This window comes from Chlorocebus sabaeus, chromosome 10 (assembly GCF_047675955.1).
Source record: "Chlorocebus sabaeus isolate Y175 chromosome 10, mChlSab1.0.hap1, whole genome shotgun sequence".
NCBI classification, from domain to species: domain Eukaryota; kingdom Metazoa; phylum Chordata; class Mammalia; order Primates; family Cercopithecidae; genus Chlorocebus; species Chlorocebus sabaeus.
This window is the reverse complement of record NC_132913.1, coordinates 58,255,605-58,275,333: the sequence shown is the minus strand read 5'-3', so window position 1 is coordinate 58,275,333 and position 19,729 is coordinate 58,255,605. Positions and strand designations below refer to the sequence as shown.

The window sequence follows — 19,729 nt, the reverse complement described above, 5'->3', positions numbered from 1 at the left end:
GATATTCAGAAGGCTGAGGTGGGAGGATTGCTTGAGTCCAGGAGGTCAAGGCTGCTGTGAGCCAAGATCAAGCCACTGCACTCCAGCCAGGGTGACAGAGTGAGACCCTGTTTCAAAAAATAAAAAAATAAAAAAAAAATAAGGCCCTCAATCTCCCTAGAGATTAGTGTTTCATTTATGCTACTTCATCTGCCCAGGAGGAGAGCCCAGCCTGTCATCATTCCCAGATGAGAGCTGTGACTGCACCAGAGTTCACAAGCATTGCCTTGGAAGAACTGTATTAAAAAAAATCATTTTGTAAAACTTGAAAATTACTCACTCGCTTTCCACTAAGGGATCTCCTTAATATTTGTCTTTTAATGTAAAAACAACAAATATTAAGGAGATCTTAATATTTAAGAACTCTTTTAGAAAGCAGTAACTTTCTCAACTTTTCCTATCCTGGAAAGCCAAAAATTATAACATTTAAATGTGCTTGTGAATACTTTCCTCACCTGTTATAAGCTCCTTTTCAAAAAACGGGATTAACTGAAATATTCTAGAAACATTTACACAGTGTAAACAGAAGCAGCTATGATTAGGGCTGGAGCCTTCTGTCATCATTCAGTTTTAAGTACAAACCTGGCCCCAGAAACGGACCTACCCCCAAAACTGGCTGGCACTGAGACTCCTAGGAGAGTGCTGGGCTGGCGTTGACTTCAAGTGTCCATCCAGCAGGGCAGTCAGGGGTGAGTGACGTGAGGGTGATGTGAGGGTGCTGCCACCTCAGCCATGTCCTCCCTGCAGGGGATCAGCATCTACAGACTCATACCAGGGCAATAACCGAGGAACCACTTTTGTCTTATTTCAAAAACATGGATATCTGCATTTAATTTCATTCAGTAAATCAACTCCAGTTAACTTACCATCTCTTAAAAACGGGAGAAAGCAAACATAGGACATGAAAAGTTAAAGATGCATGACATACTGGAGAGTAGTAAGACATACCGGAGAGTAGTAAGTGCACACGTGGCAATTAAGGGTTGTAATTTAGATGTAACACAAGAAAAAAAGTAAAATTACTGTACTTTATTGCTGTATCTATGCTTTCCCAGTATAGCTATAATACTACAAGGAGCCACAGAGTGCCACCTTCTGGTTTAAAACTGTGACACCTTCTTTATTTCTTTTGAAATGTCACTTTATAAGGTGGACGTAGAAAGCAACAGCAGCAGTTACAAAATGTTGTCTGAGTGATTCAGAGAGCTCAAAACAAGGATCCGTGTATAGGCTGAAGAAAAAGACGTTCAATTAACAGTGAGCGCTGTGGAACTTTAACACAAGTCTTCAGGTGGAATTCCTGTGTAAACCGTAATAGAGATGCGACTCACGGAGACCAAAAGTAAAATATCTTTACCGTTTAGTTTTGTGAAGTGGTCTGAAGTCTCGCAAACGACTTACAAAGTACAAGAAATGTTGCGTGTGAGTACTAGGCATAGAATATTTCATTTTCTTACGGAAAGAGCAGCAGGGGACAGGAAACCTAGTGGACGCCCCGTCACCACCTTTCCCGAAGATGCACACCCGCAGCAACGGCAGTGCAAGCCTGGCAGGAAGCCACCCTTACAATTCTTTTTGGTCGTTTAAAATACAAGCACTTTCTGACATCTCGCCCTAGCGCGTGAGCCCCACTCAACTTGGCAGGAAACAACCCACGTCCTCGTTTAGTATCCCCTGTAGGAATTATTTACAGGATGCCTACAGATACGGTACAAACTAGTATGAAATTAATGATAGTTTGCATTTCCAGACACACTCCCGTGGTTAAATAAATATACCACGCCAATTCCGAAGAACGATTCAATGTTAAGGTGATTCAGAAGCACTGGCATCCACAGCCGCAGAAACAGGCTTCTCACTGACTGGCGTGGACTCGCCGACTCTGTCCTCAACCGTGACTGGGGCCTTGGCAGTGGGGGGCATCACATCCACAGTGAGTGAGGAGGCAGCATCTGCCTTTGCAGTAGTTGTGGCAGGGTCGGAGGGTGGGTTGCCGGTGGGCGGGAGGGAAGACAGCAGCTCTCCTGAGCTTGCTGCAGAAGAGCTCTCTGGAACCAAGGGGAATGACGGGAGGAACTCAGATGGCAGGGGGAGAGGTGCAATGCCAGGTAAGTTTCGGGGAGGCAAGGAAGGAAGAGGTGGCAGACCTAGGACAAAAACGGCATAGATCATACATCCTCCCAGCACTGAAAGGGCAGCAGGCATCGTCAAAGGGCTATTTTTATTTACATTTCATTAAGGAAACTGAAGCTAAGGAGGTAACACAAATCACAACCTTGTCTGATTTCCAGATAGAGGCACTGGCAGGGTTAACTATTCCCTACAATTGCGGCTGCCTGCAGGAATAGGTTCTCAGCTTCTAGGCTCCATGTGACCTGGCCCAGCACTGGGGGAAACTGGCTCAGGGAAGAAAGATAGGATCCTTCCAGTCAGAACAGATAGCAGCCCACCCAGCAGGTGACACAGCTACACTGGATGTCAGACAGGGGGACTCATGCTCACCCCTGCCAGCTGCAAGCTGTTACAAGCTGCATTCTTGACAGACAACAGAGAGAGGTAGGCTGCAACCCTCTTGCAAAGGCAGCAGAAGGGAGGGGCCTGGATTCTTGCCCTTTCCACTGTCCTCACCAGGGATACTCAGCCTTTGCTTAAAACCTGTGATTGATAACTATTACACTCAGTGGACTCATTATGATGATTTTAAAATGCAAGGCCAGGCGTGGTGGGTCACGCCTGTAACCCCAGCATTTTGGGAGGCCAAGGCGGGAGGATCACTTGAGCCCAGGAGTTGGCGACCAGCCTAGGCAACACGGCAAAACCTCGTCTCTACTAAAAAAAAATACAAAAATTAGCTGGGCATGGTGGCACACATCTGTGGTCCCAGCTACTAGAGACTACAATGCCACTGAGGTGGGAGGACTGCTTGAACCCAGGAGGTGGAGGTTGCAGTGAAATGAGATTACACCACTGCACTCCAGCCTGAACAAAGTGAGACTCTGTCTCAAAAAAAAAAAAAAAAAAAAAAAAAAAATTAAAATGCATAATGAAGGAAAGGAGAATTCAAGAAACAAAGGAAAGGCAGGGTATAAAGCACAGGTTCAGGGCAACCACCAGCTGGTGAAACTACTCAGTCTGTCAAATTTAGGGAAGGGGCAGAGGAGGAGCCAAGAATACAGGGCACAAAAGGTGGGGTGAGCGCTGCAACAGTAAATGGTAGTTTGACTACTACTGGTACTTCATTTTTATTTTTATTTATTTATTTATTTTGAGACAGAGTCTCATTCTGTCACCCAGGCTGGAGTGTAGTGGTGCGATCTCAGCTCACTACAACCTCCACCTCCCAGGTTCAAGTGATTCTCCTGCCTCACCTTCCCGAGTAGCTGGGATTACAGGCACCTGCCACCATGCCCAGCTACTCTGTATTTTTAACAGGGTTTCACCATGTTGGTCAGGCTGGTCTTGAACTCCTGACCTCAGGTGATCTACCCACTTTGGCCTCCCAAAGTGCTGGGATTATAGGCATGAGTCACTGTGCCTGGCCTAGTACTTCATTTTTAAACCTTTGGCCTGAAAACTAAGTAGGTTAAGGAATATATACAGATGGTGAGTGTTACAAGAGGGGTAATTATCATCTAGACAGAAACAAGACGGTGACGATGCACACCATGGTGCTGTAAGATCACTCACTGGCATCACTGATGGGCCAAACTACTGAGATGGCCTAGTAAGTCAGGCCTCCCAAAGGTTAAGGTATGCTGGGTGATCATTAACCATACGGACTTGTAGGACGCTGCTCCTTCCTTTTCAGACAGAAAATCTGAGTGTAGACACTTGGAATATCTGCTACCTTAGACATGTCCAGCTAAAATTTCCCATAGTTTTAGTATAAAAGCATTTATAAATAATGGAAGATATTCACGTTTGTTTTGTTTTTATATATATACATTTTTAAAAAAAAGAAGAATATTGGCTTGGCACATTGGGAGGCCAAAGCAGGAAGACTGCCTGAGCCCAGGAGTTCAAGACCAGCCTGGGCAACATGGTGAAACCCGGTCTCTACAAAAATACAAAAAATTAGCCAGGTGTGGTGGTGTGTGCATGTAGTCCCAGCTACTTGGGAGGATGAGGTGAGAGGACAGCTTGATCCTGGGAGGTAGAGATTGCAATGAGCCCAGATTGCGCCACTGTACTTCAGCCTGGGTGATAAAGCAAGACTCTATCTCGAAAAAACTAAACAAAACAAAAAATACAAGCCCAGTCAGCTAAGCAGGGGAGACGTTTTATGGCATAATTTCTGGGCTTGGGCTATGCACAACAGGCTCCACTACTTCCCCAGTGGCAGCGGCTCCAAATATGAAGAGAATGGCGGGGAATTCACTCACCTCCACTAGGCAGCCTGCATACCTTCATTAAAGTCAATGCAGCAGGGCCATGCCACTGTGCTTTATTGCTACCCTGGCTTTTGAGGCTAAGCCATCAGGGTGCAGAGATAGGAGGAGAGGCAGCAGGGACTCAGAAACATTCTTCTTTCCTCTTAAGCTGTTTTTTTTTTTTTGAGATGAAGTCTTGCTCTATTGCCCAGGCTGGAGTGCAGTAGTGTGATTCTTCTGTCTCAGCCTCCTGCATAGCTGGGACTACAGGCACCTGCCACCATGCCCAGCTAATGTTTATATTTTTTCAGTAGAGACGGGGTTTTGCCATGTTGGCCAGGCTGGTCTTGAACTCCTAACCTCAGGTGATCCACTCACCTCGGCCTCCCAAAGTGCTGGGATTACAGGCATGATCCTCTTAAGCTTTTTAAACAAAAAAGATGAATATTTATTTGAAGTAGCTGAAATCTGTTAAACTGATTTGCTCTTTCCAGAAAAAATTGAGGAGGATGGGCATTCCTGAATAAAACTTTTATGAGAGAGAGTCCTAGGAGGGTGAGATCTGCAACATACCTGGGTTTACAAGTTCGGGTAAGCCAACCCCTGGCATGATGTGTGGTGCTGGGAGGTTGAGGTTGAGGCTGGGAAGGTTGGGCAGTCCTGCTGGTAAAGGCATCAGACCTGAAGAGAAGGCAGAAAAGAAAAAAAGGGAAATCACTTGACCTGGGGAAGAAATAAATCCTTGTGTATTAAAAACAATCCCAGCCACTTCTAAGTGACAGTACCAGAAGTCCACCTAATGTGTAGCAGTTTTGTATCATAATCATAATACAATGAAATGTCACTTAACTGAAATATATTTCTCTACCTAAGTGATTAGATTAGGTGGCTAAATGGGTAAAGATGAAAATAAATAACTAATACTCTTAACACTCTGGAGTAAGAATGATGATGGCCCGAGTGACTTGGAGAAAAGGCTGATTTGTTTCAGTAGATATAGAAGACAATGAAACTGAATTTTTCTTTGATGGTTGAGGTTTACAGTCTCTATGACTTTTTAAATTTCTTATTCTGAAAAATATTTGCAGACTTACAGTTGCAAAAGTAGTAAAAAGAATCCACCTTTCACCCACATTCCCACGTCCATGTATCAGCACACTTGCTTCATCATTATGTGTGTGCACACATTTGGTTCATGGCTTAATATGCTTGGATAATGACACTTTTAGTCATACGTTAAAAGTGCTCACAATGAAAGTATATTTGATCACTAAAATAATATTTGATTATTATTGGCTGGATGAAGGAACTTGGTCTTCACTGGGAATATGAAGAGAAAAACACAAAAATTTAATTTAATGTTAGAGCTACTAAAGACCAAAAAAGAAGCCTTCTCTTCTAGGCTCCCACGAATGACTGTCAGGAAGTCCTCACTAAGGAGACAATGGAGAATGGACTTCTGCAGATTCCTTATTCCTGGCGTATGCTGCACTGTGGTACTGCAGGGGCAGCAGGTGGCTGCTGGCCAGGGTAAGGAGCACTAGGCTCGGCAGCTAACTAGCTGGTAAATGGCACGCACCTGTAGTCCCAGCTACTCGGGAGGCTGAGGCAGGAGAATCGCTTGAACCTGGGAGGCGGAGGGTGCAGTGAGCTGAGATCGTGCCATTGCACTCCAGCCTGGGCAACAAGAGCGAAACTCTGCCTCAAAAAAAAAGGGCCGGGCACAGTGGCTCATGCCTGTAATCCCAGCACTTTGGGAGGCAGAGGCGGGCAGGTCACCTGAGATCAGGAGTTTGAGACCAGCCTGGCCAACATAGCAAAACCCCATCTCTACTAAAAATACAAAAATTAGCTGGGTGTGGTGGCATGTGCCTGTCTACTAAGGAGAGCTGCCCTAGCTCTCATTTATCACAAACTTATTGCAGAGATAAATTGAGATTAAAAGACATAAAAAGTTATGACATAGGTAGAATATTTTTCATTGTTCTAAAGATGCAAATATCAGTAATACTGTTATCAACAGCCACATCTCTAGTCCCCTGGTGGTTACCTGGTAAAGTAGTAGCTGGGTTCATTGGTGGCACAGAAGTGAGGGACTGGTTTACTTGTGGTGGCAATAACGGTACTGTTGGTACACCTAAAAAGAAAGCACAATCTTTTCATCTCTAACAAATTTAGTCGACAAAAAATGAACACAACACGTTAGGACAATCTGCAGTCCCTCCTTGCCCTGTGGTCAGGTCTTCATTTGGTCCCGATTTCCAGCTGCAACTGACTGTCCACCACCCTTTACTGCAGATCCACTAACTCTGCCCATGGCTCTCAACAAAGGCTGTTACCAGAGCCTGTGACAAGAGGGCAGGAGGCCGTGCAGTCCCACCCCAGCCCAGCTCACTGGACAAGAGGTTTACAACTGACCCAAGCAGGGCTGGATTAGAAAACTGTCTTAGACATTTGTATATGGGACACAAGGATTCTAGTCAATCTCAACTGGGCTCCTAGACTAAGATGCCATTAAGTCGGGGGTTGCAGGGGGACCATGTGCCCTGTGAAACAGTGAATGCTGGTCTGTGAAAGAAGAGAATGACATAGGTGGCTTGAAAGAGACAAAAGAGCACATGAACCTCTAGGATGAAGAGAATGACTTGGCTTCCTGAATGTCCATTTCCTTTTGACCTTAGGTTCTGTGACAGTCCTTCGAAGTCTAACACATTTCCATGTGTACTAACATTAGCTTGAGGAGGTTATGTTCTTCATGTACAAGCCTTAGGATACCACCTAATCATGTTTACCACCTACCCCAGTGTGAGGTTTTGCTGATGTCGAAACAATAAATGAAAGCACATCTTTCACCTATTTAGCATTCATTTTCACTTATCTAGCACACAGATTCCAGATTTTGTCTTACAGATCTGCTTAAACATGGTAGCGGGAATAAATTGTGCCTAAAAGTATGAACTAACCATGCAGGCAGTCTATTATTTATTCATTTATCTACTTTTCTGTGGAATTCAGAGGCAAGCAAAAATAAGAAAAAAGTCTCACTGAAACACTGGCAAATGCTCTACTAGCTCCCAGACTGTATAATTTCACTCAAATGTAAGAAGCTGTTTTCTACTCTGTACCAAAGTGTTAGTGAGTGTGCACTTCGTAAGTGGTCAAACACAATAGCAATGCTATAATTTTTTTATATTTGTTTTGAAATCTCGGTTTTAAGAAAATAAAAGCAGCTTGGATTGGTTAAGCAAATTTCTTCTATTTCCCAATAAAATCTTTCACGTAAGTTTCTTTTCATTCTTTTGTTTGTTTGTTTGTTTGAAACGGAGTCTCCCTCTGTCACCCAGGCTGGAGTGCAGTGGCGTGATCTCGGCTCACTGCAAGCTCTGCCTCCTGGGTTCCCGCCATTCTCCTGCCTCAGCCTCTTGAGTAGCTGGGACTACAGGCGCCCGCCACCTTGCCCGGCTAATACTTTGTATTTTTAGTAGAGATGGGGTTTCACCATGTTAGCCAGGATGGTCTCGATTTCCTGACCTCGTGATCTGCCCGCGTTGGCTTCCCAAGGTGCTGGGATTACAGGCGTGAGCCACTGCATCCAGCTCTTTTCATTCTCAAAGGATAGATACATTCACAAGTCTCAAAAATAACTGACTAAATCTAAGCCAGGAATTCTAAATCTAGGGCCCATAAACGGGCTTCAGAAGGTCTGTGAAGCTCCTAAAATTGTATACAATTTTTGGAAGGCAGGTTCTTTACTTTCATCAGATTCTCAAAGGAGCTGAATGGACAGTTGAGTGCGGTCATTCGTTCAAGTTTTTTGGGGGGCACCTACTGTATGTTACACATTGTTCTAGGCACTGAGGCACATTACAACATGAAGAAAACAGAAATCAGAACCTTCAGGAAATTTCCATCCTAATGAGGGGCAGGAAAAGGAAAGGAGAAAGATCAAATAAGTAAAATACATAGCATGTAAAATGGTGATACACTCGGGCCAGGCACGGTGGTTCATGCCTGTAATCCCAGCACTTTGGGAAGGTGAGGCAGGCGGGTTACCTGAGGTCAGTGGTTCAAGATCAGCTTGGGCAACATGGTGAAACCCTGTCTCTACTAAAAATACAAAATTAACTGGGCATGGTGGTGAGCACCTGTAATCCCAGCTACTTGGGAGGCTGAGGCAGGAGAATCACTTGAACCCGGGAGGTAGAGGTTGCAGTGAGCCAAGATCATGCCACTGCACTACAGCCTGGGCGACAGAGCAAGACTCTGTCTCAAAAAAAAAAAAAGGAAAAAGGTGATACACTGCAGAAAAATCAAGCAGGTCACAATGATCAATGCCACTTCAAAATCGTAGTCATTTTCTAAAAAATTTTATAATCCAGAAATCTTCAAATCCACAAAAAAGTTTAAAAAGACATATACTTTTATTTCTCTACAGTTACTTTTATATCTCTACAGTTACATTATATGGGCTATTATATTATATTATGTTACAATGTATGGGCTAATTTGCAAGCAACGTAACGAAAAGTGAAGATGGAAAAATGCCCATCAAAAAGTTGTTCCTCACGTGTTATGATGCTAGAATATTTTAGTCTTTTTAAATTTATTTACTCAAAAGTGATGACGTCAATTTCTTTCAGTCTCTTTTGAGCAATTCATGCTTTATTTACATTTGTCTTTAACCGTCAAGCAGCCATTTCTCTGCAGTGCCATAAGCCAGGGATCTCTGTGCATGTGCTTAAAAGACAATACAAGTATAACTACAATGTAATGAGAAAAGATTTAAAATGTCAAAGAGAAACTGGGGCTTGAAGAGACATGACAACTATCTCCTAAAATCAGAAGTGTATCTGGGGCCAGGCGCAATGGCTCATGCCTGTAATTCCAGCACTTTGGGAAATTGAGGTGGGTGGATCACCTGAGGTCAGGAGTTCGAGACCAGCCCAAAATGGTGAAATGCCATCTCTACTAAAAATACAAAAAATTAGCCAGGCATGGTGGTGCACGCCTGTAGTCCCAGCTACTCAGGAGGCTGAGGCAGGAGAATTGCTTGAACCCGGGAGGCGGAGGGTGCAGTGAGCTGAGATCGCGCCATTGTGCTACAGCCTGGGCAACAAGAGCGAAACTCTGCCTCAAAAAAAAGGGCCGGGCACAGTGGCTCATGCCTGTAATCCCAGCACTTTGGGAGGCAGAGGCGGGTGGGTCACCTGGGGTCAGGAGTTTGAGACCAGCCTGGCCAACATAGCAAAACCCCATCTCTAGTAAAAATACAAAAATTAGCTGGGTGTGGTGGCACGTGCCTGTAATCAATCATGGCTACTTGGGGAGGCTGAGGCAGGAGAACTGCTTGAACTTGGGAGCCGGAGGTTGCAGTGGGCAAAGATAGTGCCACTGCACTCCAGCCTGCCTGGGCAACAGAGTGAGACTCTGTCTAAAAAATAAAAAGTACAATAATAAAAAAAAAAGCATCTGGAACACGCTTACTCTAAAACAAATACGAGTAATTCAGACTCAGAATGGGCTGCTGCCTTGGGAAGTACACTACCCTACCCCTTACTAAGTCTATTCAGGAATAAACCAGAGAATTATGTGATGAGATGTAGGCAAAAAATTGTAATATCATAAAAAGGACTTATACCGCTTGAATGAAATAAACTCTAAATTCCCTTTCAACTCTATGATTAGAGACTGATGACATTAACATTTAATTTCATCTAGGAAGTATTCTAAAACTGGATTGTGGTGATGACTGCACAATTCTATGAATATACTAAAAATCATTCAGTTGTTTACTTATTGTGAATTAATTTATGGCATGCAAATTATTTATTGATAAAGCTGGAAAAAAAGAAAACCAGCAAAGAAGGCAAAGGTAAGTATATCCCAATATTGATAATTGATAAAATTGGGTGATGGGGTTCATTATACAATTCCAGCTCTTTTGTGTATGTTTGAAATTTTAAATTTCATCTGGAGAAATAAAACCAGGACTAAAGAGCTGGGATGAGAACCTAGGAGACCAATTATAGACACCAAACTGTCAACCTTACTACTGCATCTTGGTAGGCTGTTTTAAGAACAAAGTGGGATATAAACAAATTGTGATATAAACAATTTGTTTACAGAACAAAGTGGGATATAAACAAATTGTGAATATAAATATTTAAGAGAGCCCAGGAACAAAAGGTAATAATGAGGCTAGCAGCCATGGCTCGCACCTGTAATTCCAACAATTTGGGAGGCCAAGGCAGGATGATCACTTGAGGCCAGGACTTAGAGACCAGCCTGGGCAACAGAGAGACCCCATCCCTATAAAAACATGAAAACTAAAAACTTCAGAAAAACTGATAATGGGTACAGAGTTTCTTTTGATGTGATAAATTATTCTGAAACTGACTGAAGTTATTGGTTGTACAACTCTACAAATACACTAAAAAAATACTGGATTGTATACTTTAAGCAGGTGAATTGTATGGTAATATGCATTTTATCTTTAGAAAGCTATCAAAAATAAATAAATAAATAAAACACAAAATAAACAAAAAGGACTATATCAGGTAGAACAAGGGATGAAGAAAAGGAAAGAGGCTGGGTACAGTGGCTCATGCTTGTAATCCCAGCACTTTGGGAGGCCAAGGAGGGCAGATCACCTGAGATCAGGAGTTCAAGACCAGCCTGGGCAATGTGGCGAACCCTGTCTCTACTAAAAATACAAAAATTGGTCGCCGTATGGTGGCACGTGCCTGTAATCCCTGACACTGGGGAGGCTGAGGCGTAAGAATCGCTTGAACCTGGGAGGCAGAGGTTGCAGTAAGCCAAGACCATGCCATTGCACTCCAGCCTGGGCAAAAAGAGTGAAACTCTGTTTCAAAAAAAAAAAAAAGAAAAGGAAGGAGACAGGCACATGTCCCCTAAGCAAGACTGAGCTCCTCAGAAAGGAGCTCCTACTCACTTTTGCATCCCCAGTGCCTACTACTTCAGAAACACGCAAATGTGTTGAGTAACCAGAGCAGTTAAACAGAATTTCAAGTCAAGAGTTCTGGCTTTACAAGTTGTAGAATCTAAGGAAAGCTCAGGGTCTAAAATATGCAGGGAAGACTTTTAAGCCCCATGTGTATCCACATGGTGATTTAGAACAAGCTTTCACAGCCAGTACCTGTCAACACAGAGTATATATGCAGTTTTCAAGGTACACTGGCATTAATTTTTTAAATTCTTTTTTTTGAGACAGGGTCTCACGCTGTCAACCAGGCTGGAATGCAGTGGCACAATCACAGCTCACTGCCGCCACAACCTCCGAGGCTCAAGCAATCCTCCCATCTCAGCCTCTCGAGTAGCTGGGACTACAGGTGCACACCACACCGGCTAATTAAAAAAAAAATTTTTTTGGAGAGACAGGGTTCCACTGTATTGCCCATGCTGGTCTAGAATTCCTGAGCTCAACCAATCCTCCGGCCTTGGCCTCCCAAAGTGCTGGGATTACAGGTGTGAGCCACTGTGTCTGGTCAATTTTTAAAATTCTATGCAATAATATTACATAAAATAGACTTAAAACAGAATATATTTTTCTGCACACCTGTACTGAGAACACTACTGACAGCTGGTGGAGTTGAGCTAATAGAAAGTCCAGCCAGACTCTGTTCAATTCCTGTAGTTCCTGGTGGTGACAAAGATGGGGGATTAACTGAGGACAGCTGGACCTTCCAAAAAGAGAAAAAAAAACACGAAGATTACTTAAGTTTATTTAAAAGAAAATATAAATATTGGCTCTTACCTGCCCTGCAGATACATATTTGGTTCACATATGAGCTGTCATAAGCTTCATTTGGCACATCTGCCTCCAGACCCTCCCTCCTAATTTTGGTACATGTCACGGCCCATGTACTGTAAGCATCTCTCTGTCCTGTCACTTCTAGTCTTGGGACACATGGCTTCTACCCCAAGTTGCACACACTGCTCTTGATACTTCCACACTAGAAGAGATTCTACTCTCTCCTCTTTCCTTACCACCTGGAAATCATTTTATTCAACCTTTAAACCACCACTGCTTTCCTCTTCTGTCTGAATTCCCAGCTGGTTTATTTGTTTTAACTTTCACTGCTCAGGAAAGAAATCAGCTGGAAGTCTTAATACATGATAGACTTCTCAAGATTTCCAACCTCATGAGTGCATTTAATATTCTTCTCATCAGTGAATAAATGTAGCAGGCAGATCTCCACTTTTCAGAAGAAAAAAAGGAGTCTATATGGAGTCTACAGATGGGTGGTTTCATTTCTGAATAATCCACCTTCTGCAGCAGCTCCAGTGCCCTTCAGTACATTCCGAGACAACCTGTATTCCGACCCTTTGCCTAGCTGCTAGTCACTCTCTCATCTTCTCAGACTACCCAAAGAGGTTCAATTGGGAAAGCCCTGATTAGGGCCAGTGGATACGGTGGCTGGGGTCTGAACATGTAACTATATTGGCTCTGGCCATGAGCCAATGTTGGAGGTGAAACTTCCCAGCAGCTCTTCTTTCCTTCCTCTAGAATTGAAGATGGCCAAACTGTGTAGATAAAACCACAGTGGCAGCAGCCCTGTTTTTACAACAGCAGCATTTTCTTTTTTGGGTATTTGGTTTTTATTTAGTTATGCAGACAAGAGTTAACTGCCCTAAGATGCCTCCTTAAGAAACATTCAAAAACCTTATAAGCCTGTTCAAATCTCTCTTATTCCTTGAAAAGTCTTACTTTGATCCTATAATAGCCCCTTCACTCCCCTCATGACCCCCACACACATAGCTCTCCTTGTTTTCTCAATCGTTTCTTGAAACAATAAGCAACAGCTAGCAGCACCTTTTTACCTATTCACTCTGCTGACCTGCAATTTGCACTTGTCCCCTGGCAAGTCTCTGAAATTGCTCTTGCCCAGGACATGGTTTTTTCACTCCTTTCACCTAACTTCTCTGTAGTACCTGACATGGCTGACTGTGTCTGATTTCTTGAAGCTTGGTTTTCCCCCTGGCCTCCTGCTGAGCTTCCTTTGCTAGATCTCTGCCCATTCAGATTTTCAAGATGGCAACCCGCCCAGACCCAGTCCCTAGCTGTACAGCTGTCCTAACAGCCACTGGGTTACATTACCCTCTCTTTGCTGATGATTCCCACATCTGCATCTCTAGCCCTGTCCTTTTTCCTATAACCCAGACTCATGTATCTCACCTCTATCTAGGTATCTTACTGGAACCTCAAATTTAACACAATCAATACTTAACTCATCGTCTACCCTATTTCATAGTGCTACTGCCATATACACTAAACACATGACTTGTTTTGATAAAAACTTTATGATATACTCAGGTAAGAATGTGACCTTACCTCTGTAAACCCATCTTTAAGAGGTGTAATAGGTGTACCAGCCATTTGTCCTGGAAGAGAAATTTTCTTGCCTTCTTCAAACGGGCGTGTAGGTATTCGATGCAAATAACCATATCCAATGCCACATCCTAGGCTATAAAAACATTTTTTTCTTAACACTGTTATCAATCACAGCTTGTATTTCTTTGAGGTGTTTTTTTTTTTTTTGGGGGGGTAACCCAAGAGCATAGATTCAAGTTGCCCTGAACATGCACTCCCTTCTTTGAGATTTTAAGATAAAAACAAATTTCTATTCTTTTAGATAATGTCATCTAAGCAGAGGTCCCAGACCACCCCACAGAAAACAGCACCCTTCCCTCCACTGTGGATACCACCCTTACTCCTTTATTTTTCAAGCATTCATCACCATCCAACACACTGCATATTTATTTACTATCTATCTCCCCCAACAAAATGTTAAGATCCTTAAGGACAGAGACCTTGTCTGTTAACTGCCTCCATAGCTGCTGGCACATGGCAGACATTTGATGATTATTTGCTAAATGAATGACATATATACAGCCTTTCCACTGAAGAGCTCTAAGCACTTCTGCATGATGACATCATTTACACATTCCATAGTTCTCTTTCAGAACCCTGACACAAATCAGTCACGTATGTTCAACCCAGATTGAACATACTTCTATTTCATCCTCCCACTGCCACCAGAGGCATTTTTCTAGTAAGATGTGATCACATTGCTTCTTTCTAGTCTGATGTCTTCTCAACATTCCTTTCTCTTTCCTCCCTTTGGGGAATTACTTCTCTGCTGTTGTGTGCAGTGCTGGTAGGACTGTCAATCAGAGTGTCTGCCCTGCCCAAACCAAGGGCATGGCTCATGGTCAAAGCCAGGCCAATTTTTCTTGCCCATGGCTGCAAACCTTGGGAGTCAGAGAAAAAACAAAAATGGCTTTAGTAGAATGAATGCTGATGACATTGCCAAATACTTCTTCCTATCTAAATCCCTAGAGGTTTTCTGAGTCCTGTCCTTTCTACATCTGGTTCTTCAGCTGTTTCCTTGATTATATGAGCTAATCCATATCAATAAGTATGTTACCTGCTTATGATGCTGACAGCTGGTTTTTACCATTTGAACCCAAAACCCCCTACTGATACAATTATCACAGCCTCAACTGCTCAAAATATATCAGAAGTCCTGACCGTGGTATTTAAGGCTCTCTACAATCAGGTTCCAACTTACGTTTCCATCATGATGGCTTTTATTTCCCAAACAACTTGACACTTTCAGAGTAGGCCATGCATGAATATCTCTGTGCCTTTCTCCTGCCACACCATCTATCGTCTCCACTGCCACCAAAAGCTGGGTGAGCAGACAGTGGCCAACTGCAGCTCTTTTTAATTAATTAATTGATTTATTTATTTACGAGACAATTTATTATTCTGTTGCCCAGGCTGTAGTGCAGTGGCATGATCTTGGCTCACTGCAATCTCTGCCTCCTGGGCTCAAGCAATCCTCCCGCCTCAGCTTCCTGAGTAGCTGGGACTACAGGCGCGTGCCACCACGTCCGGCTAATTTTTGTATTTTTTGTAGAGACATGGGTTCATCAGGTTGCCCAGGCTGGTACTGAACTCCTGAGTTCAAGTGATCCACCTGCCTCAGCCTCCTAAAGCGGTAGCATTACAGGTGTGAGCCACCATGCCAGGCCTAGCTCCTCTTTAACCAGTCTGATGTGCACAATGATGCTTCATCTTATGGTTATTTGTTCCTTCTTCTCTCACAATCAAAACTGCAATTCAGCCAGGCATGGAGGCTCACACCTATAATCCCAGGACTTTGGGAGGCCAAGGTGGGAAGATTGCTTGAAGTGAGGAGTTCAAGACTAGCCTGGGAAACAAAGCAAGGCCCCATCTCTAAAAAAGAGTTTCTACATTAACCGAGTACAGTGTGTACACCTGTAGTCCCAGGTACTCAGGAAGCTGAGGCAGGAGGACAGCTTGAGCCCAGGAGTTAAAGGCTGCAGTGAACTATGATTGTGCTCCAGCAGAGACAGCAAGATCCTGTCTCCAAACAAACAAAACCCTGCAATTCTCACTAGACTGGATCTCACATAGATTTAGAGAAATAATTTATATTATTTAGATTAAATAATTTATATTAACCAATTATGGCCTTTCAGGGGTAGCTACATTTGAAAACAAGGTGCTTATTGATCAAAGTAACTAAGTGGTAATAGACAATGCACTTGAGGCAACAGCAAGACCCTGGCCAAACGTAAAGATAGCCTAAGAATGAAATTAAGAGAAATAAGATTTAATAAATGAAAAGTGGTCAGCCTCCGAGGAAGGAATTAAAGAGGCACAAAAAGACCAGATGCAAGGTCAGAGGCAGACTGAGGAAAATGTTCTGTATGGGCCTAGCTAATGCAATGGCCAATTGACAGTATTAAACACATCAAAAGAAAAAATGTCTTCCAAAGAATGTAGCCAAATTTAGTTAACATAATTAAAAATGAAAGAATATGTGATGTTCTTTGCCTTTGGTCTTCACTGTCCACAGAATCTCTTACTAGGCGCTCCTGTGGTACTAATCTGACTTAAGTATTCTAACTGGAGAGGGGGTATTTTTCTACTGCAAACTGAAAATTTGCTATTCAAATAAATACAGCAGCTTCTCTGCAAATTTAGTTTATATGAGGAAGTGCCTCTTCTAATGAATAAATTTTGAATGCCTCGAGTAGATCATATTTCTGGGCATTTACAAACCTGGGCAATGGACAATGATAATTTGATCAAGTACTGCCCCAGATAGGCCAGACTCTTAGATGACACATCTATCTTACTTTTCTCAAACTGCAACAAGTTAGAATACTTGTGGCAAAACATTTAGCTGGAGAATCTCAGGTAGTGTCCGTAAAGATACTGTGAGCAAATGGAGGCTTTTCTTGCCTGCAGCAACTAAGTTATCCTTTTCCCAGCATGGGATTAGAACTTTTGAAAACATGTGGAAAGTTTCCAAATTCTAGGCTTTTCTATAATTATGGCTTATGTTCAATAATTTCTCAAATTAAAAAAGAAATGCTGTTAGCTCTTAGGTCAGTAAAGAAAAGGACTATAGTATGTATACTATGTTCCTTAGATATGTACTTCAAAAAAATTGATTTCAACATTCTAGACTAGCTCTTCCCTTTTTTAAGAGGAGTTTTACAATAAACCAATAACTTCTTTCAAAATAAAAACAATGTTTACAACATATCTGACTGGTATGTTTAAGCAGTCATAACTTAGTCTAAAAAATGACCTTACCTGCCTTCTCCACCCCATGCAGAATTTGGTGTAATAATCACTTCTCGACAGTTATCAGTGTCTGTGTTGTACACATAAAGTTTCAATGGTTTTGCTTCATGTGTCTCAATAAGGCTGAATAGATCTTCAGACTGCAAAAGTGTCACAGGAGGAAAATGTTTCATGTTACTGTACTTTGGAACAGTGTGTCTCAAACCTGGCTACTATTAGAATCACCTGAGAAACCTAAGAAAAAAATATGGATTCTGGGCCCTGCCCTAGACATAAAAATCACTTCTTAAAACCAATACACCAAGCAGGTTTAATTCAATATATTAATTCAAGCAAAGCCTACTTACTACATACAAGGCTTTATGGCCAGTTCCTTAAGATCTAGTTGGCACTCTTAGTACAATTCTTTTATACCCAAGTTTTACATATTCTGCTTTTACTTCCCATTATTAAGACCTGGTTGTCTGGGCACCTTATTTCTCACTCTTTTTTTTTTTTTTTTTAGAGACAGGGTCTCTCTAACTGTTGCCTGGGCTAGAGTGCAGTGTCATGATTTTGGCTCACTGCAGCCTCAACCTCTCAGGCTCAAGTGATCCTTCCACCTCAGCCTCCCAGGTAGCTGGGACTACAGGCATGCACCACCATGCCTGGCTAATTTTTGTATTTGTTGTAGAGACAAGGTCTCACTACAAGGTCCCAGACTGGTCTTGAACTCCTGAGCTCAAGTAATTCTCCCATCTCAGGCTCCCAAAGTGCTGAGATGACAAACATGAGCCACTGTGCCCAGCCTTTTCTCTCATTTTTGATTTAGCAATGTATACTTCTGCTAGCTAACAGACAAGGAGAAGGATCTAATATAGCTGCGCGAATGCTGTCACTGAACAAAAAGGGGAAGAGCAAATGAAATCAATGAACAATTGAAAATGAGAATTTGATTTAGACTTGAGGTATGCAGAGATTTCTGTATACTACACACAAAATCTGTGCAATTGCCGCACAGTATGTGTTTTCCCTCACAGCTATACCTAATAAGACACCTACCAGATGTTCCATTTAACACCCTGAGGCATAAGTTATTCTTGATCGGCAAAGACTGAAATTTTAACTCTAAATGCAAAGCATGCAAATATCTTTCCCAACTCAAGCATCAATGAGAAAATTTTATATAGTTTTCACTATGAATAAACACACGAATTACCTCATTCATGACTGTATCTGCTCCAATGATATAATCACTGTGTGGTCTAAGACCTGCCAGTGCTGCAGGAGAATTTGATTCCACTTCCTAGAATGACACAAACACATACCCTAAAATTAACATATATAATCTTCCAAGGTTTAGTCACAATTTTTAATTATATTGATTTTTTAAATCTGTATACTTCTATCTTGCTAGAGATGTGTCATATGTCAGAAACTACAGAATATATTTTAAATTTCTGAGCAAAAAAATTAAATAATATTTAATATTTAAAATATTTTTGTAGCTATCTACTCTAACACATCTCATAATGAATAAATCATTAGAAAAAGTTCTTGAACTTCTACATTTCCTTCTCTTCCTCAACTTAAAAAAAATTGTTCCACATTTAAAAAGCAATGAATGCTGATTTTTGGTAAAAATTGCCTAATAATAATATCCTTATAATCTTATTAAGCCAGAAACAACCATTGTTAAAACATCTTTCCACACTGCTTCATGAACCTCCAGTAACAGTTCACAGTTGATACCTACCAACACATGCCAAACATTTTCATTTGCCCCATCAAAGCTGCAGAAACGAATGCTCACTCCCAATAAGCCCTGGCCGCCCCACAGGTTACTTGGTGTGACTGAGGTCTCTCGCAGCTCCAACGTTTTGCTGCTATAGATAAGCATTTTTACAGGCTTTTCAACGTTTGCTTTCAGCAGATCCTTAAGAGTGTCATTGTCTTTATTCTGTGAACATATAGAAATCACATTCCTTAGTAAATAAAAATTTAATGTTAGCTTAAGCATCCTATGGCCCTATAAGAGTAATATTAATAATCAACATAAATAAAACATTCAACAAAGGTTTCACCAACATTTAAATTTTCCTCTATGTAAAAGGAATGTCACGAAATTAAGAACAACTCTTATATTAGCAACAACTTGAAACTGACTATTTTCTAATAGCTCACTATGGATTATGGAATTTGAAACCCAACATTATTTAGAATGATCTAGGGCTTCAATGTGTAAAAACAAAATATGCCATAAAAAGTCACATTACTAACGAAGTTGTGATGACTTTGATTATAAAAATCTAAAACATTTACTGGGGTTAACGTTTAATTTTGGACTCTATTTCTAACTACATACTTTATTATTTATTAAGAGATGGATAGAAAAGAAAGTAGAAACAGTATATTAAGTATTTCATTTCATAAATAAAGGCCAGATGACATATAAATAAAGGCCAACATCTGGCCTTTATTTGTATGTCAGAGATGTTATAAGTAATGAACAAAAACTTCAGACTGTTATGAAAAATTAAACCAAGTGGCTACTGTCCTAAGAATTTGCTGAGATTATGTAATTTCCTTATCTTAAAACTTTATTATGGGTAAATTCTAAAAAAGGTATAAAAAGTGGTTTTAATTTTGTACTTTGGAGCATGTCTCTCTGTCTGGTTCTAATAGCATTATTTGT

At 41.7% G+C, this 19,729-nt stretch overlaps 1 protein-coding gene across 1 annotated transcript in view; it reads right to left on the bottom strand.

Annotated features, from left to right (window-relative positions):
* Positions 1-1,053: 1,053 nt before the first annotated feature.
* The window catches only part of GORASP2 (golgi reassembly stacking protein 2), a 38,034-nt gene continuing 19,358 nt past the window's right edge, over positions 1,054-19,729 (bottom strand). Inside the window, exons 3-10 of the mRNA XM_007965327.3 lie at positions 18,791-18,994; positions 18,254-18,340; positions 17,065-17,195; positions 13,762-13,894; positions 11,986-12,109; positions 6,460-6,546; positions 4,983-5,090; positions 1,054-2,186 (exon numbers count right to left, since the gene is read on the bottom strand). Of these exons, the coding sequence (XP_007963518.1) occupies positions 1,846-2,186; positions 4,983-5,090; positions 6,460-6,546; positions 11,986-12,109; positions 13,762-13,894; positions 17,065-17,195; positions 18,254-18,340; positions 18,791-18,994 (1,215 nt within the window). The 3' untranslated portion in view covers positions 1,054-1,845. The remainder of the gene's footprint in view (positions 2,187-4,982; positions 5,091-6,459; positions 6,547-11,985; positions 12,110-13,761; positions 13,895-17,064; positions 17,196-18,253; positions 18,341-18,790; positions 18,995-19,729) is intronic.